The sequence below is a fragment of the Antedon bifida genome, chromosome 5, assembly GCF_963402885.1.
Source record: "Antedon bifida chromosome 5, ecAntBifi1.1, whole genome shotgun sequence".
In the NCBI taxonomy this organism is placed as follows: Eukaryota; Metazoa; Echinodermata; class Crinoidea; order Comatulida; family Antedonidae; genus Antedon; species Antedon bifida.
The window spans coordinates 29,066,285-29,088,352 of record NC_136230.1 but is presented as its reverse complement, the minus strand read 5'-3'; the positions used below and the strand labels follow the sequence as shown (position 1 = coordinate 29,088,352).

At 33.2% G+C, this 22,068-nt stretch overlaps 1 protein-coding gene across 2 annotated transcripts; it reads right to left on the bottom strand.

Moving 5' to 3' along the window:
* Positions 1-385: 385 nt before the first annotated feature.
* Positions 386-21,989, bottom strand: LOC144843040 (protein inturned-like). Of its 2 annotated transcripts, none has more exons than XM_078699694.1 (14): positions 21,769-21,989; positions 12,777-13,261; positions 10,906-10,991; positions 10,405-10,602; positions 9,353-9,468; positions 7,133-7,300; positions 6,230-6,719; positions 5,778-5,827; positions 5,401-5,502; positions 4,531-4,918; positions 3,241-3,341; positions 2,566-2,752; positions 2,090-2,241; positions 386-1,502 (listed from the first exon to the last, which is right to left on the bottom strand). In XM_078699694.1, exons 1-14 carry the CDS (start codon positions 21,858-21,860, stop codon positions 1,391-1,393), a joined length of 2,727 nt encoding a protein of 908 aa, XP_078555820.1. In that variant the 5' UTR covers positions 21,861-21,989; the 3' UTR covers positions 386-1,390. The 2 variants fall into 2 exon arrangements, with proteins under 2 accessions (XP_078555820.1, XP_078555819.1); XM_078699693.1 differs by lacking the exon at positions 21,769-21,989 and adding an exon at positions 15,352-15,589.
* Between the last annotated feature and the right edge of the window lie 79 nt (positions 21,990-22,068).

Here is a 22,068-nt window from a genome sequence, read left to right as displayed (position 1 = left end):
GCAATTAAGTTTACTAACCAGAGCCCTGCGGGAACCGAGGTTTCTATTATTAAATTTTTTTTATAAATCAATGTGCGATTTTAAAGATTTGCGCAATTTGAATGCAAATAGTCGATTCACGCATGTGTACAGTAGAAGGGTAAATCAACATGCTTAGCCCATTGAGTTTTTAAATTTGGTCTGACTGTTATTAAATAAATGTTTCAATCCATAAATGTTTCAATCCATAAATGTTTCAATCCATAAACATTTCATTTCCTATTCATTACACCTGTGTTCCACAGTACAGTAAAAAAATGTCAAGTCAAAAAATAATTTAATATTCTCTATATAGTTATTAATCTTGTATATTAAATAACAACAAATTACTCAACTCAACTACTATACGGATATTCATTTATTAAAAATACACTATTGACTATGAGATATACTGTATATTGTTAGGATAACTAAATGACTTGATTATTTGAGTATAAATACAATTTCAGCAAAACAAATTGTAAAAATATTGCACAAACATATTTGAGAAGAATCAAGCAAACTTGTTTAGAAAATTAATAATTATTATACTTCCTATAAGCTCTGTCTACAATATCAAACTTTATGTGACAAAAAACTATATGGTAGTGATATGACATCATCCTGTCCATATATGAGTACAGCACATTTTTATCACATAAAGTTTCATAGTGTAGACAGAGCCTAAATAATATTTTTTTCATTAAAAAAGAACAAAAAAATCATATATAATACCTAATACTAGTAATAATAGCACCTCTGTATTTAATTTCCAAAAATATATTTATCGTTCTTCCACAATTACCAATACTTAAATTAAGTTTGCATAGTATTTAGTACAGCAGCACATGCATCATCATTTTACTATGATTATATGATTTGAAACATATTTTATAAACGGAAATACTTTATAAACGGACATACTTTATAAACGGTTTGAGGAAGGTGTCCCAGATAATGGTGGAAATAACACTGGTATATTTGAAGTATTTTAAGCTCTGTCTACACTATCAAACTTTATGCAACAAAAAAATGTGATGTGGCCATATATCTACATGATGATGTCATATCACTACCATATTTGGGCATATCACTACCATATTTGGGCACAATTAGTTTGATAGTGTAGACAGAGCTTTAGTTATAATGTTCAATTTAGGATCAATTGTCTCATTCTGAAATTATTTAATATATAATAAGTACAAATATTTCGTGTTTGAATAGAAAAGCATTTACTCTTCCCTAGCTTAACAAACATATCATTCGTCAAGAGAGCTTACAGTATACAAATGATTTCATGATTATCTGCACTATGTTCACATGGTATTTTGGCAAAGGTTAACTAGTGTGGCGCCCTCTGTGGGAAAACGTGTCATAAACCAGATCCAAATGCTAGTTTAAATGCCAGCTCTATCGCGTTCTGACTCGCAGATTCGTGATAGCAGACGTAAATTTCCCGTGATTGTTTCTCAGCATACAGCCGCCTACGAAAAGAGAAAATAAACAAATTTAAAACCATGGGAAAAGAGATCTTATTTTTATTTTAAACCCTGATTATTATTTAGTTTTTTTGTAATTTTGGCCCAATTGCATGTATTATCACATAAAATAATGTTAATATTTAAAGATATATTGTCCCCCTAAAAAATAATTTTTTAAATTTTTTTTGTTGAATATGCCATTATAATATCACATAATAGTTATTCACTATGACCAAAAACTTGAACCAAAATGTAATTTAAAGCAAAATATACCTAAATTGTATGGAAGACAATGGTTTTTGGTTGAAATTAACCATTTCTTTTGTCTTTTTATAAGTGAAATAATTATTTTTGATGATTTTTTTTCTACAGAAGTGAATAACTTTATTAAAACTGTGAAATTGCCTATTCAAAATCTGATTTTATTATCTTTATTTTTTCATGTTTTTGGGGGACAATACATCTTTAAAATTAAATTAAAACAATTATACACAAATCTGTAATAGTAGTAGTGCCTTTGTAAAAAACAAAATTTCTGATTTCTCTCAGGCAATGCCAGGCATGCCAAGTAAATAAATGTATATACATACCCTACGACCCAGTACTGCATTGTGGGTGGAGCTTTGCGTTGTTCTGGCCAATTGGGAGAAGTACAGTGAAACATGATGCCTTGTTCTTTAACATGTCCCATCCCCTCTTGTTTGTTGATCAGCTGACCATTGTTCATTTTGGTTTTCTGTGCCTAATAAAATATAAATGTAGCCAATAATTAAATTGAAAGATTTATTGTCGCCCAAAAACATTCAACCAAAAATATGACCATTTTTTTTGCTTTAAATTAGTTTTTTTCAGGTAAATAATTTAGTCTTCTATCCAATTTTTGGTCAAATTGAATAACTATTATGTGACATTGAGTATATAAATATATATATTTGTTCTTCACTGGGGCAGTGCACATACAAAAATACATATTTAACAATCTTTATGTTTACAATTTCAAAAATGATTTCTTTTCAGTCATTTAACAATTATGAATTCTATATACAATATATTTGTTATGACTTACTTTGCGTCTGGCTCTAGCAAATATTTGGCGTATTCTCATACAGGCCTGATGAAAGTTTTCCAGCAGCTGGGGGTGTAGAATTCCCCCTAACATTGCAACATCACTGTGGGTGGGACAGATCACAACACCTTCTGTTGTGTTTACATCAATAAAGTGGAAGAGGGTGTTATCATGGCCGGCAGTTAACCTAAATGCAAGAGAAAAAATTCTTCATTTTGATGTATTTTCCCCCCAAAAAACATGAAAAATGAAGATTAATAAAATCATACTTTGAATAGGTTATTTTGCAGTTTTAATAAAGCTATTCAGTTCTTAAAAAAAACAAACCAAAAAATAATAATTATTACACTTTTAAAATGATAAAAGAAACGGGTAATTTTAACCAAAAACCATTGTCTGACGGACAATTTAAGTATATGTTGCTTTAAATTACATTCTAATTTTTTTCAGATAAATAATTTTTTTTTCACTCCAGTTTTTGGTCAAAGTGAATAACTATTACGTGACATTAAAATAGCATATTCAAAAACAAATTTAAAAAAAAAATCTGTTTTTTTTAAATGTATTTTTATTATTCAATATTTTAGTTTTACACAGAGGCATCTGACAAGGTGAAGCCACTATGGCTGCTACCTTTGGAGTAAAAACAAGCACAAGAATTATACAGGCACATACTTGGTAGCAGATATAATGTCCTTGTATTCTATCTCGGCTAATTGGTGCTGTATAACTCCTAGATTATATGGGTCAGGAATAATCCTTCGATCTCGGCCACTCTGAAAAAAAAAGAGTATGTAAACGAATTAAAGATACACTGTAACAAAATATCAATCAGGATGTGTTATAAAGTTATTCATTTAAAAAACGGATGAGTTATGGATTATTTATCAATATTTCAATATCCAAATTGGCTGTAGTCATTTAATTGATGCATATTGTTTATCCAACGAATTTGTAAATTGGTATTTAAAGATGACAATTTTTTCAGTTCAATCCACTGTAAATGTTAATAAGTTCACATTATTATTTATTTCATTACTATGGCTCGAATTTCACCCTAGAAAACTAGAAAATTGCTAGTAGATTTTTCATAATTGCTAGTTAAAGATGTATTGTATTACATTTTTTTTAGGTAAATATTTTTTTTCTTCGATCCAATTGAATAAAGTGAATAACAATTATGTGACATTAAAATGACATATTCAACAAAAAAATTGTGAAAAAAAAAAATTTGTTAAGAATTTTTTAAAGTAGCTGTTTTGGAAAAAATAGTTATGTTTTAGTCTAGCAAAGCTTGATTTGCCAGTTTTTGTAAATTCAAAATTTGCAGAATTTATTAATGTATAAAAAAAAAATTGCTTACTATTTGTTACATCTAGTAAAGGTTGGATTAAAAGTGAATTAAAAAGAACATTCCTAGCACAAATTACAGTGAGTTAAAGGCAGCTTTAATATCTTTGCAATGCAATGAATTTGGTATGCACTGTCCACAGGTGGTGTAAAAACATAGAGTGTTGACAGATTTGTGTACTTTTGCAGGCATTAACAGATTCATGTTTATTTCCTTTCAAGTTTAAAACGTACCTAATTTGAGTACCAGCAAACGTGTCGGGGCAAAGCTCACCGTCGATGCGATAACATTTTGCTAATAAAAATACCACATTCTCACACGCTATGTTTGGAGTCAAAATCGACCGACTTTATATTTATAGGTAAAAACAGAAAGTTATGGCAAAGGAAAAGGTAATTTTTTTCAAGGCAATCCTGCCACAAGATTTCATCTTTTTGGGATCCTGCCTTCGTCCATTTTTTGAATAATCTCAATCTGTTTTACTTTTTGTCTTTTGGACGTAAATAAATGTCTTTTGAATTTAATTCATTTACATCTAGTAAATTAATTTTGCTGAAATATTTCGTCCACAACTGTATGCAATTAAGTTCAGTAACATTTTAAAATGGTCTTACTCTGTAAACTTCACTACTGCCCTCCGACCCAGAAAGGTCAGAGTTCATTCTCTGGTGATCATGCCTCCGTCCTGAATTTGGCGATGACTGAGTGCTGTTGGCGCGTGAATTCATAGGGCTTACTTCGCTATCATTGTCCGATTCTTTGTTACGTCGTTTGGAGGCCGGAGTTCCTAATGAAGGTCCGGACGATAAGGAACTCCGTCTACTGGTGGGCGTCTCAACGTGAAGTGTTTTACGACCTCTGGCAGGTGATTGGCTATGTAGTTTACTTAGCATTGGCGATGCTTGCAGCGCTTGTACCGATGTCCCGGTATCACTGGAGCCACGCGGAAGAGGAAAGAACCAATCAGCACAGGATAAGGCCGGGATTGGTGGCACAGTTAACCTGAAACGAAAAACATTTCATTTGCTCAAAAAAATCAAGATAAATACTATGACTAAAGTTCGAACTGTAAATAAAAATGTTGAATTTAATTGATTGAACCCTACACAAGAAGTGAAGTAGTACTCAAGAGAGGCTTATATTATTTGCCTAGCCTCTACAGTATATCCCAGAATTAAGCTTTGCTGTTCTCCAGCTACAAGTATACAAAGTACAGTATGAGAGCCTACAATTCAAAATGCAGGCCTAACTAATCAGCTTAGAGAGGTATTAATTGAATTCGTTATTGAAACATTTTGAAATTAAATGAAACCTATAATTCTTCATTTCAAAATGTCATGGCTATAAAGTCAGAAAACAATGCTACCTAATGAATTGACTGGAATCTTGTTTAATCAAATTAACAAAAGCACAGGATACAGAAGCCTTATAATTGAACTTTCACAGTAAAACAACTATATTCTTACAAGGTTGATAGCACTTACCTATCTTCACAGGCTTTAGGGATGCCAATGGCGTCAAGGTGAAGTAAAGTAGCCCTAGCTTGGTCTACATAAAATGGGTCTGGGCTTGGATTGCCTATAGCCCTACAACAGTAACAAAACAAACACAATTAAATAAACCATATTATTATCAAATTCATGTTCCACTATTCACCAGCAACTACATGACTCGCCAATTACACTATGGAAAACTCATACAGTACTTATTAAAATTAAGTCTCTTGAGGCCTAGGTATTGTCCAACTGGATTGTGACTAGATTTGTATATAATGTGTTATTGTTTGGTGTAAGTGTGTTATTGTTAGGTGTAACAGAATTATTTTTAAAATTTAATTATTGAAAAAATATAATGTACATACCTTGCAGCACAACCAGCAGATTCTAATAACATACATAGAACACTATGTTTCTAAAAAAAGCACAACAAATAATTGTAAATGAGACAATATAACCTATAAAGGCAACATTTTTAGTGCACATCTGAGAGCATATACAATTCCCTTATGCAACAAAAAAAATGATGCGAGCTGTATAATAATCACCAGGATTATGTGAATGTGTTATAACAAGGCAACCTAACCACAGGATGCTGAGCTCCAGAGATCAAAGGGTTTATCTGTGGCTGCGATATGATCAGTTTTACACCCCTTAACAGACACCGCAAGTGTATATGTACATAGTACAGTACTGTTGGTATTTGACGCAGCCAGACATGCGATCAAAGGACTGTTACGAGTTCCTATCTTGTCAAGGCGAGCTCAGTGTCCTGTTGTTAGCCTTGGTTATAATAATAAAGAAATGAAATACTTACAATTCCTACGATTAAAAGAAAGTAACGCCCATGAGGTCGTGTGTAGCCGGTAGATTCCGGTTCGTTGGAAACGGAAGGAAACACCTCGCGCCATACAACAAGCTGTCCCATGCGTTGTTCAGTCGCCAACGACAACAAACAAAAGTAACGGCAGTAGATATCAATATCTAACAGATCGTTCTTTGGCAAATGGTTCGCTAGTAAAAAGTCCTTATAATAGATGCAAGTACCGAGGATCACGTACGGCCGACGATCGTCGTAGTGTACGTCCGACATCTCGGCAAAGTCAGCCGCTTCCAGCTCGCTCAGACTGCTGTCTACGTTGACTTTGTGTTCTTCTGGAAGATCAAGACCTCTGACGGCAGGAAGCAGGTTGAGGAAGACAAGACCGTGGGAGAGTTTTGAATCAATGTCAGGGTTTAAAAGTTGTTGGAAGAGAATGGAGAATAAATGGCACAACCTAGGGTGATTATCTGCTTCTGTGAATGCTCTGACAAGAAAACAAATAAAATAATGTCAATATCTCTTCCATCCATAGTTTTCCATCTATGCAAACATGTTAACAGGCATAATACAACATTTTCACCTGATTATCCACATATAGTGCTGTATCTCTACATATGACAATATTTGCCAAGTATCGTAGTCTAATTCCATAATACAGTATCTCATCTGTATCACATGTGGTGTTATGTATGTACTGTTAATGGTTAGGCTATGGTCTATGATACAGCCATCACAGCTGTATCACAGAATGTGCCTATGATACTAGACAAGTTTAGATACAGTATAGAGAATAGGCTCCACTTTCCCAACTCAAGATATTAATTATCCATTGATTAGTTAAGATAAAAATAAAAATTTAATGAGTTAAACTCAAATTAATACCAAAATCGCATTTACCTTGGGACCGAACCATACATATACTCCAGTAGTCGCACCGTATCATTCATTATCCCGACTATTTGGTAACGTGATAAATTCTTAGCTGGAGCCGCTAACACCATCACCTCCGTCTCATGTTGATAATAGGCCACGTGGATTGTTGTGCCGCCAGATATAACGGAAGAACTGGAAAAAATGATTTAAAAAAGTAGTGATTAAATGAGAAAATGTATTCATTGTGTCTGATCATAGAGCAATGGGTTTAATGCTATATTATGATTTTTGACTATTTTTTGCTTTAAATTACAGTGTTTTTTTTTGGGGGGATCCAGTTTTCGATCAAAGTGAACTATTTATGCGAAATAAAAATGGCATATTCAAAAAAAAAAATGTAAAATAAATATTTTTTCAGTGGGACAATATATCTTTAAATAAATGTCATAAACAATCTGCATTATACAGGGATTTACATCTAGGCAAGTTAACAGGAGGACTAACCTTGGCAGGCCTAACCCTGTCTCAACCATGTACAGTATCTCTCTATAGAAAATACTCAACAATAAACTATTGCAATTGATTTGTTTAGTAATGACTGTTTTGTTCAGGGCTTACTATAGTTGAAATGAGGTGGAAGTTGTCCCTGTAAGGTGTTATTGTGTCTAACTTACACACATGACTAAATCTTTACTATCAAACAATGCCAGAAGAATCAGACACAATCTAGGACCTGTTATACAAGGTGTCAAACAAACTCAGTAGCCTAATTCTGAATTCTATTTTATCCTATACAATATTTGTGGTGTTTTGAGACTGTAATAAACACTGTATGTAGGAACATTTTAATGCTTTAAACCGGGGGCGGATTCAAGGGGTAGGGGGAGGGGTTTTCAGCCAGCCCAGCCCCCCTCTAAATTTCACAAATTGTAATGCAAAAGATGCAAATTAAGTTCAGCACTTCATTTCTCTCTTTTCTCTACAAAATCCAGGATCCACCACTTTGAATTGAAAAGCTCTTTATTCTGATCTACAAGGCCATAATGAACATTGAGTTATGACCATTGCTTTACAGTAAATGAGAAAATCAGATTCCAATTATCAGCTACAAAATCATGATTAAACTACTGTAGAAATTAGGTCGGTCATAGATATTGAGTTAGTTACCAAATTACACCATGACATTTGACCCTTACAGTATCAGATAATGGACCTATACAAACTAAAACAAAATGGACAAGTACGTGTGCATTTTACGCATCAATAAATCGACTGGTCATTTTCAGAGAATTGTAAATTCTTGCTTCTTTTCGTTCTAGTGTGTGTGTAAGCGATTCAAATATTGAACCTATTTAATTCCTTAAGTTTTATATTCACAATCAATATTTATACAAGTTTGCATTTTACCATGCTTGTTTTATGGTAACAGTTACCACACTTAAATATTTACTTAATATTTCAAGAGCCTATCAATGACAATAAACCCTAGAGAATGTCACCAATATAGCTATATAGACTATAAAATCCATGTATACCTGGCAAATACAGTATGCACTTTCTTTAAAAAAACAAATTTGTTATTTATACTGTACTAACTACTTGTCCAAACAATAGTTTATAGAAGTTAACTATTAGTTATACCGCGTGTGTGTATCAGGTATATTGCAAAGGCAAATAACAGTACATGGTACTATTGTGTTGTATTGTGTCTACAACACAAACTCACTGGGAGAATTTTGATCCAGCTCTATTACAATAGAGGTTGTAATGGCCGACGGAGGGTAATAACTCCCTAGAGGTCAACTTAAGTAGACAATGGTTACTGTTAAAAAGGGTTTAACTCAAATTACAAGCTAGCATAGTGTGAGTGTGGTGTATTAAACCTACAATAACATACATATCTTGAAGTCGTGAGAAATAAGGTTATTTTATGATATTAAACTGTACTATGAAACCTCCAGTGGTCTAATGGTACTGTAGGTTATCTGCATATCAAGCAGAAGATTCCTGGTTCAAATCCAAGTTGAGGTAGTTTTTTTCACAAATCTCTTTAACAATTAATATCACTAGGTAGTTTAAAATGTCTCTATACCTGTAATAAAATCTCTTTTCCTATAGGTCTAATTATCAAATTATTTTTACTTATTTTATTATATTTTAATTAATGATTTTGATGATTCTTATGGAATAAACTCAGAGATACCTACAAATAAATAAACAAGCTTTGGCGACATCAATACATACCTGGTTACCTTGCTGCTCGTCAACTTGAGTAACATGTCGCCAAGGGTGATAAACAACCCCTGAATGGCCGATAGCTTCTGAGATGCACTGCCTTCTGGGTAACGGAATAAAATTTCCTTAAAACGAAAAAAAGTATGTAAATAAATAAATATTTAAATGTCTAGTGTTGAGAAAGGTGCAACAGTATTAAATAACAGATTTTATTTTCTCAATCATCATAAGGCGTTCTGCGTAATGATTTAAAGATAAACTTAAAAGAGTATCTAGTACAATCTAACATCTACTTTATAACTCCAAATTTTAAACAAACTTACAACATATTATGTCTAGTTTATTTAACCCTGTCTGTTACCACAAGCATTTATAAAAAAAGAAGCACAGACCGATTTGCACAGGAGGATGGACTACCTTTTGTGGCTGTGCACGTGTACAGTCATTCAGGCTAAGCATTGTGTATGCCTATAGCAACCTTAGTGCCATTTAGCACAGCAAAGCAATTTATCCTGTAATCCATCAATTTGACAACTTTACTGTGGATATTTTTAGCAGAGAATAAAAAGAAAACTGTGATTTTCAATATAATCTGATGAATACATTCCCTCTTTCTTCTGAATGCAAATTTTTAGGTTAATATTGTGTTTAATGAATAAAAGTGACAATTAGGAATTTGCTTATAAATGTCAATTGATAAAAGTAATGCAGTGACGTAATGCACGGGGATAAGGCCCCTGGTTTAGCACCCCTAAGGGGCCCTCCAATGCTGAGCAGTTGCATTGGGGCTACTCATGATCTGTGGCTCCTTAAGCTTGGTTCCCAAGGCGCAACACAAGGACGTAGACGCATCGCAAGGACGTAGACGCATCGCAAGGACGTAGACCCAACACAAACAAGTAACAAGTAATCCATTGCTTGCTTGCTTGTGCTTGTGTTGTGTGGCAACTCTAGTGGGAACCAAGTGTAAAGCTCCATAAAGCTTTGCGGTCCCTAGGTTTGGCTAGTGAGTGCTCATAGCCACTATGGCACGGCAGTAGTGACAAAATGAGGGTACTTACATTTCCAGAGTCTTTGTCATCTTTTCCCAGGGTGAGGAACATAATAGCATGTGGCGTGCCACTAAGGGTCTGCTGTGTCTCTTCTAGTCTTTCCCCGCTAATAAGTTTAACCAAGTTGCTTGTGGGTGGCGATCTAGTTGGTTGGGTGATAAACGTGTCCTTCCCTTCATATCCTAGGCTTTCTATCGTAACGTTAACCTGATAAAAAATTCATTAATTATTTAATTTATTATTATTTAATTACTTTGACAATTTGAGTGACAATTGTATTTGTTTTTAATGTTCTTGGACAATTAACAATTCAATTCAGTATATTAATCTATATGTCAAAAAAACAGAAATAAACATTTTCTGGGGTGGAAGAAATTCTATATCATGCCTTAAATAATTTGCATAAAATATCTGACAAAGACAAACTTAATGTTGTTTTTAAAATTAAATTCAATATAAATATCCGATGATTTTACAGTGCTACTAACTACATAATAATAGTCAACTTACAGTAGGTGCATTTGGTATGGATGTCAAGACATTATTAAGATTGTGAAGTCCAACTTCAACATCATTGATCGCTACCAACCAGTCACCTGTGAAATGAAGGAAGCAGAAATGAAAGGGGTCATTCAAATCTACTGAGGCTATTGCTCAGAGCAGAAGATTGCAGGAAGCAACAGGAAAAGCTGATCAATAGAAAATATATTATGTGTCAGATGAAGCCAGCTTTAGCATGAACAATACAGTTGTATTGGTTTTCTTTTATGGATGATGATGTATTGATGATTATGATGATGATGATCATCATCATCATGATATGATGTTGATTATGATGATATGATAATGATGATGACAATGATGATTATGATGATAATGATGTTAATGATGGTGATAATGATGCTGATGATGATAATGATGAAGGTGATAATGATGATGATGATAATGATGAAGGTGATAATGATGATGATGGTGATAATGATGATGATGTTAATGATAATGATGATAATGATGATGGTGATGATAATGATAATGATGACAATGATGCAGATGATGATCATCATCATGATGATAATAATGATGATGCTGATGATGATACTGATGATAATAATGATGATGATAATGATGATGATCATCATAATGATGATAATGACAACGACAATGATAGTGGTGTTGCTGATTATAGGAAGTTTAGTAATTATGATGTACTTTATAGTTTATTCAAAAGAAATGCTCCAGAAAAAATTGGACAGAAATAAAACTAATATACAGTACACTGTAATATATGACAGCAGCATACAAAAATTGATTATTTCAAATTGCACGAAAGCATACTCAATATGCTGTATAAAAAAATCCTGACAACAGCAGAACATATGGTGTAAGAAAGCTTTCTAATTTTACATGTGTAGTAACAGTTTAATACCCAGTTAATACGGTTTATAGGCTCACAAATTCCTTTTACAGACTCTCAAATACTCCAGTTACAATAACAAACCTCTTTTAAAGCTTTGACATTCCTCCGACGACCTACATAATGCCTACAGCAGTGTGCACAACAACCACCACTCCCTTTTTCTCAAGGGTTATCATTTAATTGGTAGCTTAACCTAAGTAATTGGTTGTTTTGTTTAGGATAACCCAATTTGTATTTCTGAGATCTGGTAGGTACTGGATGTTTAATATCACTAATGAATACATTTTCCTCTGAGCTATACATCATCTACAGTAATCACATACAGTAGACCTGGTTATACATAAAAGTAGTAAAGCAGTATTTTCCAATTAGTAATTTCTTTAAAAAATTAGTTTTTCAGCACAGTACTAGCTTTGATTGTTGTTCAAATCTTGAATACATTTTCTATAAAATGTTGCATACTGTAGAATCAAGGCAATCTAACAACAGGACAATGAGCTCGCCTTGGCAAGATAGGAACTTGTAACAGTCTTTTGATCTTATGTCTGGCTGTCACAAATACAAACAGTACTGTACTATATATTGTGGCGCACTGTGTCTGTTGTTAAGGGGCGTGTCACAGCCACAGTTAAACCCTTTGACCTCCGGAGCTCAGCATCCTGTTGTTAGATTGCCTTGTTAGAACTCTGAGTCAGTATATGCAATAACTAAATGTAGTCACTTTGATAGATAGTGTACGGTACACATTCATTGTAAACAAGAAATAATTATCCTGGTTGGAAACAGATTGATTTTAATTAAAACATGAGTCAATTTACTAATTATGAAATTGATTCTAGTATGTCAGTAACCAAGGAGACATGATCGCATGCTGTTAATTACAGTATAGTCTTTTTAAGTGGTGACAAGCTAAATGAAATATTACTGTTTTTTACCAGCATTTTTACAAAGAATAAAACCTCACCTATATTAATTTGTCCAGATTCCAAAGCCGGTCCCGCAGGCAACAATCCCTGAACCATTACTCGCTTATCAATCTCCGTCACCTTTCCATTTCTTAGAATTTTATCCCCCGCAGCCGACACCGGTGAATTTGCCGACTTTGAAAAACGTCCAGGGATAATTCCCAAAAGGGTGTCCAGTCTTGTTTGACCATTGCAAGGTTCAGAGGTCAATTTTAATCGAACAATCTTTCGCAGTGTGACCTTAGCATAGTTGTTAGTGATGACGGTACCATTGTGGTTGAAGTCTGGTAAATGTTTTTGCAATGCGCCATTTTTTCGCCTGACAATTTTCTTTTTCAATGCATGGAGTTTGTTCTTGGTAGGTTCTGGTGTTCCGTTTATCTGCGGAGACTCTGGGACTTTATCCGATGAGGTACGGCCAGGGTCAATGAAGAAAAGGTCACCTTTTGGTTGTACAGCACCTGCCCACACTGGTTCCAGACCACTATAAAGGAAATTAAATATTTTAAGTATTTAAAATTGTTATCAAAACCTGTTTAAAAAAACAACTTTTCATTCTCATGTTTCAAATTGGAAAGAATTCTTGTGAAATATTGAATTCTAGCGTAAAACAATCATGCCTTGTTGAGAGGTCTTGGACTGGAAAATAATATATGCGCGTTTAGTAGTTTCAGATTAGAGCGCTACCATAAATATAAGTGATTCATTTATACACATTGATTCTGACAACATGGATTGAAATAAATTAAATGTTGAACAATTAATCATGCTCACTATTAGGACATGTGATAAATATCAGGTTGTGACTGCCGTGTACTTTACACCTCAACCTGCATTCATCACTATGACATACAGTATGCCTATTGGTCGTAAGTTTAAACACAAAGTTTAGGACATTTGGATTAGATCCTCTACTACTACTACTACTACTAGTGGATCCAGAATTAAGATGTATTGTCCACGAAAAACATGAAAAATAAAGATTAATTAAATCAGACTTTGGATAGGTTATTTTGTAGTTTTAATCAAGTTAATCACTTTCGTAGCCAATTTGACTATTTTTTTGCTTTAAATTACAGTTTCTTCAGGTACTGTACAGTTAATACATTTTTTTCCTACCCAATTTTTGGTCAAAAATGGATAATAACTATTATGTGACATTAAAATGGCATATTCAAAACAAATTTTGTTTAGAATTATTTTTTCAGGGGGACAATTATTAATATTAATTAATATTAGCCATAACAGCTCTGTCACACATTTTTCAATAAATTCTATTTTGGATTTGTTTTGCAGTCATACATTATACATTACTAATATTAATAAACACTATATTTCCTAAACCCACTTTTACCAGACTACGCATTCTTATTGTGACGCTACTGCTGTATGTCACACATCGTCCATACAAAATGCATGGCACAAACAACAAAAACAAAAATAGGTCAAGAACAAAAACAGGCCTACAGTACGACACAAAATACATGGCATAACACACAATAAAATAGGCCTACTGTACGACAGTTTGAATATGACTATTGTAGAGTTTTGACAATGCCACAGTAACCCATGGCATACAACATGTTTACATACTGTACTTCACAAGACAGTTACGAGAACATAAAAGTCAATTTATTGGTTTTTTTCAAAGTCTATTTGTAAATTGAAGATGTTCAAAATATTGATTGCTAGATACTGTATATTATACAGTAAGCAAATGGATAATTAACTGGTGTTATTTGTGGATAATTAACTGGTGTAGTTTGTAGACACTTATATGCACTTATCAATTGTATGACGGTACTGCCCACTATACGACCCACGGGAGAGGTACGTCATGTACAAATAATTATTGAGGAAAGGATGCGTAAAAAAAACCTAGATGGTACGTCACATCAATGAACAATGGCGTGTCAATGCCCGCCACTTTACCACTCACAATATCATGAACAACATCATGATGACAGTGCATTTCAAAATGGGTGCGTTATGGTCACCTAAACCTAAGTCATTTTTGTTAACGAATGGGTATGGTATTCATAAGGTATGACACACATCGAATAAATGATGCACCTCTCCCGGGGGTCTAGAGATGGTAGGAGCGGCATTTCAGTAAGTTCAGTACTATCATCAAGACGAACAGCCAACCGTGCAGATAGGAAAATAATAAATAACAATAACATGCATGGTTGTAACCGTGTCGATAGCCACTTGCACTTCTTTAAAATTCGTGACAAGTATCAAAAAGCACAAACAATACATTTAATAAATATTTAGGCCTAGGCGGCCTAGTATTTAAATTAAAATTAAATTAAAGACAATAATTTATTATTTATTTAATTATAAAGTGAAAATATACTTAGTTAGGCCTATCTATAATTTATATTATATATTTTATTCTGCGTGTAACTACTAATTTATGATGTTTAGGCAAAAGAAAAACGTTAACACCGAAAAGTAGTTAATTATGATTAATTAGTCTTAACCTAGCTATGCTAGACCAAGACTAACCCTAGCTAGCTAGGGTGGGCCTTTAGTTAGAGCCTCACTCAGCTCAGACACTCATCAACTTACTCATCGTCTGAATAATACGACTCCGAGTCCGTGTAACTGCTGCAGCTACTACAATCGTCACTTATTTCTTCTTCTAAAATACTTCTCTGCTGCTCAAAATTACGGCCATCATACTGCCGGTTATAGTAGCCTTCATGAGAGTCATCATAAATATACTTGTAAGCCATTATTCATCCTAATTAGTGTCCCTTTTTATAGCCTACGACTTCGACAAAATTTCTCGCCATTTTTGTTTACCTCCTTTTTTCGAGACAAGAAAAAAGTAAGAACGTGGAGAGAACACATAGAGGGCGGCAACACTCATTTTTTCATTATCACAACTTAACGATTAATATTAATAAAGCAATACACAGTATTAAAATCTTTGTCAAACGGCATATATTTTTTTTATTTAAACCATGGACCTATAAATTAGATTAGACTAATTTATAGGTCCATGTTTAAACAAAAAAAACTTTAGTACAACAATATAAATATTACACAAATAAAACAAAAATTAACCTACTCTTTATCTAAAATTTGTATGAAAAAAAGTAAGTAAATTTCAAATGATAACCAATGTTTTGGGATTTGGTCGCAATTAAATAATACATGATTTAAATATCTTAGCAAAAACCTTATTTGAAAAAAAAAATGTTATTATTATTATTATTAGGAACTAAATACAATTAAGATAGGAAGAATGGAAACAAGAAAGAAACGTTCACTCAAGCCAATAACTTAATATACCGCCCTCTTTCTTCGGTACATGATAATTATCGTACAACGAATGACTTTTATTTGCGTATGAACGAGAACCTATATAATAATAAATAAAAGGCATGGGCGTTTTTAAACAATACATTTACTTAACTCACTATAAGCAGCATCGAATAATAATGATAATAATACCAAAAATTAATTTTACCTAATTAATTACCTATAAACTAAGCCTCTATGATAATAATAATAAATGTGACCACATTTTATATAGCGCCCTTTTCATGAAAAAACATGCTCAACAACACGCATTAACTCACTAATTTAACAATATAAAATTATATTTTCTATGTTAAGAGTTTATTGCCCTGGTCGCGTACTTTTCAAAAAGATTGATGGATTTTCACCATCGGCGTTTGTTTCTAAGAAAATATTTATTAATTTGCGAAGAATACTGTAGGCCTACTCTGGGCGTGTTCAAGAAGACAGATGGCCGGGAGAAAGCGACCGTGGCCTTGTAGGGGGAAATAAGATTTCTTGTTTGGATTATCATTGTGAATATTGTATTGTATCACGGCAATTATCAGTATTGCTGCTGCTGAGTATATCATCTTTGATGTTTTAGAGCTGTTGTTTTTCTGGTTTGAAATTGGCGACGAGCGTCGATTAAAAACAGCCGAAAGCGAAAACTATTGTTATTATGTATGTGTGAATGATGCTATTTTATTTATTATTTTGTAATCATTTTTATTATTATAAAATGTGTTATTTTTCCTAGTAGGCTAAATGCATGAAAGAATATTATAAATAGTTCCTCCATAGTAATGTAAGCTACCTTTGTAACATAGGCTATAGGCTTGTGATTGTTGTTTTTCCTAGACTCCTTTTGACATGTTATTGTTTAATCAATAATCAGAGTGAACAGTCTTACTAAACTCTAATGTGAACCATCATTATATAGTACGCTAACATAGGCCACTGTTAACATTACAGGTTATTATAAGCAGTCGTTTTATTGGACTTTACCACAGTACAATCCCCCGGGAAGCGAGGCCTTTAATTTTGACTTATCAACCGACCAGGGTAAATAATCTTCTTGCAACTATTTGCACTGAAGGATCGGAGTACATTATTGATTTTTTCATGAAATCTAGCGCATTTTCTATTGACAAGCTCAGTCAATATTTACACTTTCGACATTAAACAACAGAATGATAATAGTATTGCCTTATTCAGTTCCGTATGATGCCGTTTTAATGTGTAATATAAACTAAAAATAGGTTTAGCGTAAAGCCACGTTCACAAGGGCCCGGATTAGGTCCAATAATTACGTTCTATTCTAAACCTCTGTCTACACTATCAAACTAGTTATGTGACAACAAAGTGTGATGTGCCCAAATATGGTAGTGATATACCCAAATATGGTAGTGATATGACATTATCATATATGGGCACATCACATTATTCTGTCACATAACTTTTGATAGTGTAGACAGAGCTTAAAACACTATATATATTTTCACGATTTTTATCCAGACCGGACCGGAATCTTGACCCGGTGTGTAAACGTAGTTTAAGCCTTCTATACCATATGTGTACCATGTTTATGACGAAAGCTAATTTGTACAAAATTGGTATTATATTGGGGATATTTCTTATAATAATATAGAGACACCTCTCATCTGAAACCGATCATGTTCTAGAAATATATCCGTACCATCCATACTAATTATATTTACTATCACATACTTTGTGTATATCGATTGGAACCTCTAAGACCATGTAGTAAAGGTCAGACTGATCATTAGAGAATGGTCAACGATCGATTATTAGGTGATCATTTAGAATAAAATGATCACCTATTGTTATTGTATAAAATCTTTATTATTATTTTTTTTAGGTGATCATTTAGAATGCTAAATGATCACCTATTGTTATTGTATGAAATCTTTATTTTTTTTCTTTTTATTGTTTCTGTACACTATTTTGTGTAACAATTATCTCAAAAAGTTTAATGTCAATGATTACCAACATTTCAGAATATCTTTCAAATAATATAACTTAATCCTAATAAGCTTTCCAGCATGATCACTCATCCGTGACGACATTTATACGCCATTTTGCGAAATCACATTATCAATCATATCTCCATAATTCATTATCACATATTAATGAAATTCACTACACGTAAACTTCAGGTCAAGGGTAAAAATATTAGCAAATAAAAACGCACGCGCACGTAGGTTCATGCGCGTGATATCGCGCGTTAAAAATTTAAACCGCTCAAAATTAAGTTTTGATCAATTTAGAGCATGAATTAGGCCATTTGCGTGTTTCAAAAAACTACTGCGCAAAAATGCGTTTTTGCGCGCGCGATACTTAAAAAGCGTAAAAAATATGAATTTTTTTTACAAATCTCATTCTACTCACTATCCTTAGTACATTCACCAAATTTGAGTCAGTTCCGACTTAAAATAACGCTATACGAGCACGTTAAAAATGACAAAATGCGCATATTAATTTTACAAAAGTTCTGAAAATGGTGAAAAATAGGTCTTTTTTAAAATGAAAATAATTCTTCAGAATGCAAGATGACCCCCGATTTTTTTAACTTATTCTGGAAGCCATTGAGTTGTAGATATGAATTCATGTACACACTTTACGTACAAAATGTTTTGACGTCATCAAATGGCCACTTGAATTTAAAAATTAGGATTTGTTATCTTTTTGTGTAGATTATCACATTCAACAGAGCGCATCTTGGTTATGTGTGCTCGAATTTCGCACAACTTTCAGTATGTGCTTGCTTAATTAATTATCTTTATCATGAGTTGACACTATCTTCATTTTAATGACGTCATCACGCGTAAAAACTTGAATAACGTAGGCCGTGTAATTTCACCTTCGCAGTAAATTTGAATATCTTACAGCTCTTCAGAATTGAAGGTTACCTTGATGATTATAATTTATTATGAAAGCTGATGAAATGTAGATATTAATTCATATAAAAATTAAGCCTATCGGATGTTGTGACGTTAACATATGGCCAGTTGAATTGAAAAAGTAGTTTTTTCAAATTTTTCGTCAAAGTTATACACAATTCAAAGAGCGCGCACAGCGCTTCTACGTGCCAAATTTTTTTCAAAATCTTATATTTTTTTGCTCAATTAATTATCTTTCGAAATTGTCATCTTAAAGTTTAGTTTGATAACGTCATCATGCCAAAATATTAGAACATGTGTGTCCCGTAATTTCACCTATGCTACACTGTATATAGATATACAGTATATACTGTACATATTTTATATGGCATATAGGCACAACTCAGCACTATAAGCATATAATAGGATGGCATACATCAACATTTTCCGATCGTATGTTAACGTACGTGTATGTTTAAAAAAAATTAATTTCAGTAAAATGATAAAATGATCACCTATAATTCGTCAAAGTGACGAATTAAATTCTAGTTTTTTATTATTTTTTTTCTTTTTATTGTTTCTGTACACTATTTTGTGTAACAATTATCTAAAAAAGTTTAATGTCAATGATTACAAAAATTTCAGAATATCTTTCAAATAATACAACTTAATCCTAATAAGCTTTCCAGCGTGATCACTCATCCGTGACGACATTTATACGCCATTTTGCGAAATCACATTATCAATCATATCTCCATAATTCATTATCACATATTAATGAAATTCACTACATGTAAACTTCAGATCAAGGGTAAAAATATTAGCAAATAAAAACGCACGCGCACGTAGGTTCATGCGCGTGATATCGCGCGTTAAAAATTTAAAACGCTCAAAATTAAGTTTTGATCAATTTAGAGCATGAATTAGGCCATTTGCGTGTTTCAAAAAATTACTGCGCAAAAATGCGTTTTTGCGCGCGCGATACTTAAAAAGCGTAAAAAATATGAATTTTTTTTACAAATCTCATTCTACTCACCATCCTTAGTACATTCACCAAATTTGAGTCAGTTCCGACTTAAAATAACGCTATATGAGCACGTTAAAAATGACAAAATGCGCACATTTATTTTACAAAAGTTCTGAAAATGGTGAAAAATAGGTCTTTTTTAAAATGAAAATAATTCTTCAGAATGCAAGATGACCCCCGATTTTTTTAACTTATTCTGGAAGCCATTGAGTTGTAGATATGAATTCATGTACACATTTTACGTACAAAATGTTTTGACGTCATCAAATGGCCACTTGAATTTAAAAATTAGGATTTGTTATCTTTTTGTGTAGATTATCACATTCAACAGAGCGCATCTTGGTTATGTGTGCTCGAATTTCGCACAACTTTCAGTATGTGCTTGCTTAATTAATTATCTTTATCATGAGTTGACACTATCTTCATTTTAATGACGTCATCACGCGTAAAAACTTGAATAACGTAGGCCGTGTAATTTCACCTTCGCAGTAAATTTGAATATCTTACAGCTCTTCAGAATTGAAGGTTACCTTGATGATTATAATTTATTATGAAAGCTGATGAAATGTAGATATTAATTCATATAAAAATTAAGCCTATCGGATGTTGTAACGTTAACATATGGCCAGTTGAAGTGAAAAAGTAGTTTTTTCATATTTTTCGTCAAAGTTATACACAATTCAAAGAGCGCGCACAGCGCTTCTACGTGCCAAATTTTTTTCCAAATCTTATATTTTTTTGCTCAATTAATTATCTTTCGAAATTGTCATCTTAAAGTTTAGTTTGATAACGTCATCATGCCAAAAAATTAGAACATGTGTGTCCCGTAATTTCACCTATGCTACACTGTATATAGATATACAGTATATACTGTACATATTGTATATGGCATATAGGCACAACTCAGCACTATAAGCATATAATAGGATGGCATACATCAACATTTTCCGATCGTATGTTAACGTACGTGCATGTTTAAAAAAAAATTAATTTCAGTAAAATGATAAAAATGATCACCTATAATTCGTCAAAGTGACGAATTAAATTCTAGTTATCGATTAATTGTCTAATGTGAATGAAGTAAAAACATCACTGGGTTAATTAGTACCACGAACAATAGAGATACATGGGATCATCCTTAACAATTTAAATGAGGTTCAAACGAAGCCGACGACATCGTTGCTGACAGGGGTAACATGCCAATTTGTAATATTGAATGTAGGTCTAGCCTCTTGTTGTGCTGTGGATTGGTTAATACTGTATGGACATCATTTTATGACGATGAGGCTGACTAATAAAGTATGCATGTATAGACCTATCCAAAAATACACTTGGCGCGCATTAGGCCCTTGAATACGGGAAATTTAAACTTGATCATACTCGGATAAAACATAAATACATTATCTATCGTTTCATTATGTAAACTTAAAATGGACCGTTATAAAACTTTCGACCAGTGAACTGGTCAAAGGTTGGAACTATACGCAGTCACAGTCCAAAATTGAAACTAATAAAAGGACCCGGAGATATTGCAAAACTAAGAGCCCACGAAAATTACCTTAAAGCTTGGTTCCCACTAGAGACGCAACGCAAAGACGTAACGCAACATAAGTGATTTGACCAATTACAAGCGATGGATTATTCGAACAGTGGCTTGTCATTGGTCAACTCGATTGCGTTGCGCGTACGTCCTTGCGGTGCGTCTCTAGTGGGAACCACGCTTTAAAAAGGTCGGTTAGTATGATGATAAATGAAATCCGTTTTACGTACCAGTTAGCAACGACGAGAGCCACATTATCAAAATCCACAAAATCGTGTCTGGCAGAACGTGCGAGCGGAAATTCTCGTCCGATATTGAACATTATTTTATAGCAGACGACAAAATCCAACCAATAAGTTAATCACGTAAAGTGTACCGTAGGCCTACTCTTGGTGTAGAACATGGTAGTGGTGGTGGAGTCACTGTAAGGTCAGTACAGGTGCATATTGCTTTAAAAGTCGATTTATTCCGAAAAGGTGGCATTTTGTAGTATGAACATATCGTCTGCAAAATCGCGCTAAAAAAATCAG